General features: G+C 40.3%; 1 protein-coding gene across 1 annotated transcript; it reads right to left on the bottom strand.

Annotated features, from left to right (window-relative positions):
- Nucleotides 1–7,212: 7,212 nt before the first annotated feature.
- On the bottom strand, nt 7,213–8,487 carry LOC129975593 (uncharacterized). Its single transcript, XM_056088656.1, has one exon. It carries the CDS (start codon nt 8,485–8,487, stop codon nt 7,213–7,215), a length of 1,275 nt encoding a protein of 424 aa, XP_055944631.1.
- Between the last annotated feature and the right edge of the window lie 795 nt (nt 8,488–9,282).

Genomic DNA, 9,282 nt, shown 5'->3' with positions numbered 1-9,282 from the left:
TTGTCCCTGACATAATTAAAGTGTTTTTTCCAGGTTAATTTCCTGTCAAGTATTACTCCTAGATATTTAGCTTCCTGAGACCACGGGACGGGGTTATTTTTAATGGTCAGCTTGGGGAAATCCGGTTGTTTTTGGGACTTGTAAAACATAACCGCCTCCGTTTTGGAGGCATTGATTTCAATTTTCCATTTCTGGAACCAATCCTCCAACTTGTGTAGGTGTCTATTGAGTGCAATGTGCACGTATTTAGGATTTTTGTTCTTGGCCAGTATGGCTGTGTCATCTGCGTACAAGCACAACATCGTGTTGAATTGCTTGGGCATATCGTTAATATAGATTGAGAATAACACAGGTCCCAGTTTTGAGCTCTGCGGTACTCCTGCACTTATGGGTTTTGTATCCGATAGTTCTTGTTTTACTCTGACTTTAAAGGAACGATCGGTGAGGTATGATTCTAATATACGAATCAGATAGCCTGGAATCTGATTCTCAATTAGCTTAAAAATAAGACCATTGATCCACACACGATCGAACGCTTTCTGGATGTCTAGGAAGACAGCTCCTGATTTCTGTTTGTTAGCAAATCCTTCAGTGATGTATTCGGATACTCTGGCGAGTTGGTGTGTGGTGGAGAGGTTCGGTCTGAACCCGAATTGTTCCGGACACAGTAAGTTGTTTTCTACTAGGTGTGTATTTAATCTTTTTAAAATGACACTCTCGGCAATTTTGCTTAGCGTTGATAAGAGAGAAATTGGTCTGTAGCTAGAAGGATTTGTGGGGTCCTTTCCTGGCTTAAAAATTGGGACCACCGTTGCTGTCTTCCAACGTGTTGGGAAGTATCCTACTTCCAATATCTTTTGTATAAGTAGCGTGAAAATAATAATTACATTAAGGGGGAGTTTTTTAACTGTTTTATTAGTGATATTATCGTATCCTGGGGCTTTGTTGTTACGCAAGTTTTTGATTTCTTTAATGATTTCAGATGGGAGGATAGTTTCAATTTTTGAGTTTGTATTTGCTAGTGGCGCCATCTGTGTGTTGTGAAATGTGTTAAGAACTTTTTCGACCTTGGATTCGGTTTCCTTGTGAGTTAGGTTGTTGTTTTTAAATTGTGTCTCGAGACTTTCAGCCAAGCAGTTTGCTTTTTCCAGGTCGGTTTGTGCTATACTGGCCGGACCTTTAAGGGTCGGAATGTTGTAACTCTTCTTTTTGAAAGGTTTCACAAAATCCCAAATGTCCCCGTTTTCATTGTTCAAATTTGCAAGTTTATTTGCTAACTCATTCTCTTTTAGTTTCGCGTCAAGTTTATTTATTAATTTGTTCATTCTGTTTAGCTGCTTTTTTAGAGAGGGGCTTCTGTTTTGCTGGTATAATTTTCTAATCTTATTTCTTTCTTGGTTGAGTTTTTTAATCTGTGGGTCGAAATATGGTTGTTTTAGTTTGACTGGGGTGGAGTGATTTGCTCTGGCAGTTTGAATCTTGTGCTCTATTTCTTCCGTTAGCTTGTCTATCCCTACGGGGGTGTTTAATTTATTAGTGTTAAATATTATCCTGATGAGTTCGTTTTTAAAGTTTGTCCAGTTTGTTTTGGTTTTGGTGTATTGCTCGGGTAGGGTGTAATTAAAATAGAAATTAAGAGCGACCGGGTTATGGTCAGAGCTCATTTCGGGTAAGGAATTAATTTTATATGGAAATAGAAAGTGTCTGATAAGTGTAATGTCTATGGTGGATGCAGAGTGCGTGCCAAAACGTGTTGGTTCATTTGGGAACAATACTTCTAACCCTGCATTATCCACAAAATGTCTGAGATTTATGCCTCTTTGAGAGTTACTTTGGCAGTTCCAGGATGTGTGGTGGGCATTGTAATCTCCGCAGATGATGTTGTTTAGTCCTAGTTGTATGATGTTTTCAATGTCGAAAAGAAATAGGTTATGGTCTGATTTTGGGGGGATGTAAAGTGATGTGACATTTATGGGGTCGTGATTTTTCAGTGTAATCCTGACTATTGTTGCTTCTACTTGTTGGAGGGTGGGTGGTATTATTTGATGATGGGGAATGTGGTTTTTAATCAGTGCGGCCGTTCCTCCACTGGGTCTGTTTTCATCCTGGTTTTCCCTATAAGAGTAATACGCTGTGTAGTTAGCAATAAATATTTTCTGCCCGGGTCTCAGGTGCGTCTCTTGTAATAATAATATATTGGGGCTATGCTTATTGATAAACAGTTTTAGCTGATTTAATTTTTGCCTGATCCCGTTTGCGTTCCAGTAAATGATTTTGAGACACCCAGCCGTGAATGTTTACTCTGAGGTAGCGCCATCTGGGGTGAAGAATGCTCTGAAGAGTATTTGCAGCTTGTCGGGTATTGAGTTGGCTCTTTTTAATTCTTGCGCCATATTGATGATATCTGGTATGTTATTAAAAATTTCTTTGACCTGTGCTATGATTTCAAGCAGAGCCGTGATCTCGGTGGCGTTAACCTGCTCATGGTATGTGGGGACCTGTGCTGATGCACTGGGGGTAGTCATTTATGGCGCCATCTGTTGAGTTGCTGCGCTTTGAAAGTGTTGAGCGTAACTGAGATTTGGTTTGATTTTGCTTTGGTCGGGATTGAAAGTGTTAATTGTGCGTTGTGGTGCTTGGTTTCTATTGTACTGTGGTGTTTTGGGGTATTTTTCGCATCCTCTGTAAGCAGCTGAGTGGCCGTGTTTTTTGCAGTTAATACAGAAGGGGTTTTCGTCCTTTCCCTTTCCTTTTGGGCAATCCTTGGTTTCATGTTCTTGGGCACACTTAAGGCACCTTGGTTTAAGATTACAATTAGTGGCTCTGTGGCCGAACTCATTGCATCTGTAGCATTGCGCTACAGAGTTCCTGCCTCTGTACTCCTCAATTTTCACCTTTAGATACCTGATTGTATCAACTTCGTATATTGCCTTTACGTTTGGTGTTCTGTTGAGTTCAACCAGGTAAAGTGGGAGGGGGATCCGGGTTTTGGCCTGGGTCATCCGGATTACCCTGTTGACTGAGAAGCCTTTTTCACTTAGTTGTTCGGCAATATCATCAGTTATGTGCTCAACATGGAGCCCTCTAATTACAACTTTGACTGGCCTGGTTGCTCTCGGGGGAATTACATAAAATTCAAATTTGTTTGTTTTGCATATCTCCTGGATTTCTTTATGATGTTCGATAGTATCCGTGAAGATTTTAATGAACCCGTTCCCTAGCCTGGCCTCGGTAACGGTGGTGTGTGAACGGATTACCTCTATCATTCTATGGTAGTCGGATGCGAATCTGAGCATTATTGGGGGGATTTTATCTGTCTTTTCTAGTTCGTTGTTAGTTTCAGAGGGTGTTTCGTTTAAGTTTTTTAACTCTTGATATCTATTTGTGGTGGTAATTGGGGTCTGCACGGGTGTAGTTTGGGGGTTCCTGGCTGTTTTCCTTTTGGGGACAGTTTGAAACTTATCTTGGTTATTTAAGGGGGGGGGGATTTTCTATTAGGGATGCTTTACATCTCCCGGGCAATTCACACGCTGGTAAATTAAGACATAGACCTGTTATGTGCTCCACTTGTCTTGAGTACTCCATCCTTTGGTTTTGGAGCTGCAGGTAGAGGTCACCTCTTGGTAGAAGATTGTCCTCAATAGCTCTATCCATTACTTTCAGCCTCTTTGTGTCGCATTCTAATAACTCCTGGAGCATTTCAATCTCTACTTTGTACCGCGTTTTTCGTTCACAACTTTCGCAGTATTTGCTGTTGATGTCATTGGTTTCATCAATCGTCATGCCGTCTTCCACGCAAAGGCGTTTCGACGGTTCCTCGTCTTCACTCATTCTGTCCCTTCCACAGGCTAATCCTAAAAAGGACGAGTCGGGACACTTGTTGATGTTGTAGGTTTCGGGGTTTGCCAGTGTTAACGGTAGCTCATACGAGTACGTCCTCACTGAACGAATCCCAAGCACGGAAAATGTTCTTGACAGTCGAGAGTCTGAAACGTAATATCTGAACGTTCGTCTGAACGTATCGTCTGAAACGTTCTCTCCAGCCGATAGAAGATTAGTTGGGAGGACCCGGGCGCGGAGCGCCTATAACCTCCATTCCTGAACGATGTGCTAGGCAAATGCATTACAACATATTCTAACATAATACTATTGTGCATTGTTAGTAAAGGGAAAAAAAAAAGGGAAAGTTAAGTAATTACTTGTTTAAGAGTTAATTAGATTAGTTAATTAGTTGAGGGGTATCTTAATTCATTAGTTGGTACTTAGTAATTGACTTGGTTTGTTAGAGTGCGAGTTTTAGGGAAGTTCTAATGTTAGATTTCTGTTACGTAATTTAAGAGAGGGAGCAGATCAGTGAGGGGGAAACCCCGTCCTTGAGCGGCCGGCAATTCGCATTGTTGTCCATCTGGCTTGGAGAGGGTAGGAGCGGTGGGGGACCATCAGGTGTTCTTGAACAGGTGGAAAGCAGGTGTTCTTGTGCAGGTGGTAAACAGGGCATTCCTTAACCCTTTGGCTTCAGGCGCTCGTGTCAACGGGTTGGTGCTTCTTTCTTCTTCGTTCTTAGGTGATGATGCGGCGAGGTCGTTTTTTGTTACGTGGGTTTTTAGGGTCGTACCGAGGGAGGGATTTTATTGTAATATTGTCCATACTATCTATTCGCTGAAAGAAGGAGGTTGAAAGTTTTTTGATGAATTCTTCTATTGTTTGGATGCGTAGGTCTTTTCTAATATTGTTGTTTCTGATGAACCATGGCATTTTTGAGATTTGGCGGAGGGTTGAATTTTGGGCGACTTCCAATTTTCTTAGGTGTGTTTTTGCTGCTGCTCCCCAAATCGGCGCTGCATATGTGATTTGCGGTCTCAGGATTGCCTTATATATTAGTAATCTATTTTCTATTGAGAGTTTGGAGCTATTGCAGAGGAGAGGGTAGAGTTGGGCTTTTGTTTGTTTATATTGCTTCAGGATATTATTGATGTGTTGAGCATAAGTCAGTTTCTGGTCCAGCTGTATTCCTAGGTATTTGGTGTCGGGTCTCCATGCTATTGGTATATTGTTTAGGGTAGGAGCTGGTGGTTTGGCCTTTTTGTGCGTGAAGAGGATTGCCTGACTTTTTTCAGGGTTCACTTTAATTTTCCATTTTTTAAGCCATGGTTCTAGTTTATTGAGGTGGGAGTCCAGGTCTTTGGCTATTGTGTCGATATTTTTTGAGGTGCTGAGAATGGCTGTGTCGTCAGCGAATAGATAAGAGTTGGGTTTTGGTGGTCCTGACTATATCGTTGATGTAGATGTTGAAACATAGAGGCGCTAGGATGGAGCCCTGGGCTACACCCGCTTGGATGGGAATTGCTCTTGAATAACTGTTGCCGATATGAACTTTAAAGGATCTGTTTGTTAGGTATGTGGCGAGAAGTTTGGTGAGTGGGTCCGGAATTCCTATTTTGATTAATTTATAGATGAGGCCTATTGTCCAAACTTTGTCGAATGCCTTGGCGACGTCTAGGAAAATTGCCCCAGTATCCATACCCTCAGACCATCCTTGTCTAATTATTTCAGTCATTCTGAGCAGTTGGGCTGTAGTAGAATGTTTAGTTTTGAATCCAAATTGGTATGGGATTAGTTGATCTACTATGGGTTTCAGTCTATTGAGAATTATTTTTTCGGCTATTTTGCTTATTGAAGAGAGGAGACTAATTGGTCTATAGCTGGTAGGGTTGTCGGGATCTTTGCCAGGTTTATGGATGGGGATAATAATTGCTCTTTTCCAGTAGCATGGGAAGTAATGCAATCGGAGGATGGCGTTTATGAGTTTGGTGAGTCTGTATAGTAGTTTAATGGGTAGATTTTTCAACATTTCATTCGTGATTCCATCTTCACCCGGGGTTTTCTTTTTTTTGGCGCTTTTAATTGCCTCTATTATTTCTTCAGGGTTGCAGGGATCTATTCTAGTGGTCGGTTTATTTTTGAGGAATTTTCTGACTATTTTACGAACTATTTTGTCGCTGGATTTATCAGAAATTTTATTTGGGGTGAACTGGTCTTGGAGGTTGATGGCTATTTCTTCGGCTTTCTCGGCGTCGCTATAAGCAATGGTATTGATTCTCCTTAGTGGTGGCATCTTCAGCTTGTTGTTAGTGTGAGTTCTTGTAAGTTTCCAAATGGATTGATCTTCTGTGGCTGCGTTTTCAATTCTATTGGCCCATACTTCATTATTGTGCGCTTCCCACATTTTCCTGAGTTTTTCCCTCGCTCTATTGAGTTTCTTTTTATCATCTGGATTTCTGGTATTCTGCCAGGTTCTTCTTAATTTGTTTTTAATTGAAGTTTGCTTTTTAATTTCCGGGGGGGTCTCTATGGATGTTATCTTGATTTGATTGGCCGTTTGTTGGTAAGAGTTGAGGATATTGTTAGACAGGTTTTTTGCTTCTATTTCTATTTCTACTTCCGTTTTTATTTCTTGAGGGTAGGTGGTATTTTCAATGAGATGGTCTCTGAATTTTTCCCAGTTGGGCCGCAATTTAAAGATGTCTTGTTTATTAATTTCATTGATATTGATGTGTAGCAGGATTGGGAGATGGTCACTTGAGAGGTCAGTGAGGGTTTCAATTTTTGAGGTGAAGTGCATGTTTCTGGAGAGGGCTAAATCTATTACGGTTTCGCTTGTTGCTGAGTATCTTGTAGGTTTGTCAGGGGCTATTATTTTCATTTTTAGCTTGTTGATGAAGGAGTTGAGGGTCATTCCTTGTGGGTTGGCTCTTTCACAGTTCCATTGCCGGTGTTTAGCATTTAAATCTCCAATAATGATTGTAGAGTAATTGGTTTGAATTAGGGGCTCGATATCCAGCGTGAAGTTGGGGTTGCAGGCAGGAGGGATGTATGTGGAGATGATATTGATGGAGTCTTCTTTAATTCCCGGGATTTTTATTTTAACTATTGTGGCTTCGATGTGTCTGAGGGTTGGGTTGGGATAGTGGGTGTAGTCCAAATTGCTTTTGATAAAGATTCCAGTGCCTCTAATGCCTCGTCCAGTTCTGCTTGGTGTAGAATAAAATACATAGTTAGGAATTTTGAGCCTGTCAGTGGGGCGAAGATGTGTCTCTTGCACAGCAATTACATCAGGATTTATTCGTTCTGCAAAGTCCCTAAGTTCCCAAATTTTATTTTTTAGGCTGTTCGCATTCCAGGAGCATATTGTTAGTCCAGGTGGAGGAGAGTTCATATTGCTTGGGTTGGAGAGAAGGCCTCTGCTAAGATAAATAATTTATTTTGGGGGTTTTTTTCCTTGTCTAGTTTTTCTAGTATTTCTTTTAGGTTTGGAATTGCAGCTGTTATTGATTTTAGGTGGTTTAATAGTTTGAATATATCTGCAAAGTCTTGACTGTTTTCAGCTAGCTGAGTTGGTAATTCTGCTGGTTTTGGAGGTGCTGGTGCGGTGGGTGGTTTGGAGGATGTGGGGGTTGGTTGAGCGTTTGGTTTTTTGAAGAGGGATGCAAAAGATTTCCCTTGCTGTATTTCTCTATTTTGATTAGTATTAATTTTTGGGAACTTAGGACAGCCTCTATAGGATGCTGTATGGGGGCCTCCGCAGTTCGCACACTTCTTTTGGACAATTTCAGCATTTTTTTGTGGGCAGGTTCTTGAGTCGTGATTTTCTGCGCAAATGACACATCTTTCCTGCATCTTGCAATTTTGGCTCACGTGTGCGAAAGACTGACACTTAAAGCATTGCCCCACTGTTTTTCGAATATACTTTTCAATCCTGACAATCATATAGCAGATGGTATCTTCGTTGTAAATATTTTGGAGGTTCTCAGATTTGTAGAGGTGAACTTGGAATATTGGGAGAGGTTGCTTAGTTTTAAATTGCTTGAGTTGATTAACTCGGTCGACCCTATAACCCTTTTTGGTTAATTCTTCCTTTATATCTTCGCAGGGGGTGTCGATCGGTAACCCTTTGATTACAATTTTAGTTGGCTTTTCCGCCCTACTGGATATTACATAATATTCGATTTTTTCCTCATCAAAATATTTGGTGACTTTCCTATGGTCGTCCGCTGTGTCACAGTATAGGTGGAAGAACTCCCCTGAGGGTTTGGCCTTGCATTTAATGTTATGAGTTTCATTTAATCTTTTTATTATGGTTTTGTAGTTGTTAGTTCTTTTGAACACTACAGGTGGGATGTGTGGGTCTACTGTTTTATCTTGCACTTCTTCTAAGAGACTAAATTTATTTTTGGTTTCAAGTAGATTATTTTTTTCAATTAAGGGCTTTTTTACTGTTCGGGCTTCATCGGAGAGTCTTCTTTTATGGTTATTCCTCGTTTTTTGGGTTTGGAATCCCTCATCATTATCTTCAGTTATATCTATAATTTGATCCTCGCCATCGAATATTGCTGGATTTCTATTTTTTTGAGCGTTAGTTTTTGTTGTTCTTTTAGAATTAGAATTAATTTTGATAGCTTCCGGGTCCTGGTGGATTTCTATTTCCATAATTTCCTGTCCGGGTCTAGCCTCACTGTCTGTGTTATTAGTGGTTAAACGTTCTCTCCGTCTTCTTCCGAAAAATCTACCTTTTATTTTCCTCTCAGACTCCCTGTTACCCAATCACCGTTCAGAACAACCTGAATCGTCTCTGGTCGCCCGTGGGAAAATGTCCATTGATGATTCACCCTCCACCATGGGAAAAATGCAGGACATCTGGAGTGTTTGACACTGTCGCCTTTCGGAAACACGATTTATTTCCCTGGGAAACGCACGTGTGGTTCCTTATCTGGATTAGCACTAAATGGCCAGATGACCGTACTTAAAAGGAGGGTCTTCCATTTGGCAATCTGGAGGCACTTACCACTGTGGGAGTTTCGTTGATGAAGAATGGCCCGGAATGTACATTATCGAGTGTGGGAAAAAGGAATGTCACAGTGGTCACCCAGGAAGAAGCTGATTCATTACAATACTTTAAGTATTTAGAACATTTCTGGTGCGAGGTTATTTCGGTAATTTTTAAATATAAAAGTGACACAAGAAATAATTTAAATTATTTTTTTGTGGATAGTAGAAGGAAAACTAAAGAATAATTCTCTGTTAAATATTCCTTCAAATCCAATAGAAAACCACCAAACTTTTAGCCTATGTTGAGAATTAAATTATAACTGTTACATAAGTATTATATATTGCTAAATAAAAGAATTGCATTATAAGTAAGAATTTATTCATTTCATTTTAATAAAACGATTACAAATTTCTATAATGGAAATATACTTAATATTTAATCAAAGTTTAATGAAT

This window comes from Argiope bruennichi, chromosome 7 (assembly GCF_947563725.1).
Source record: "Argiope bruennichi chromosome 7, qqArgBrue1.1, whole genome shotgun sequence".
Lineage (NCBI taxonomy): Eukaryota > Metazoa > Arthropoda > Arachnida > Araneae > Araneidae > Argiope > Argiope bruennichi.
This window is presented reverse-complemented; position numbering and strand designations above follow the sequence as displayed.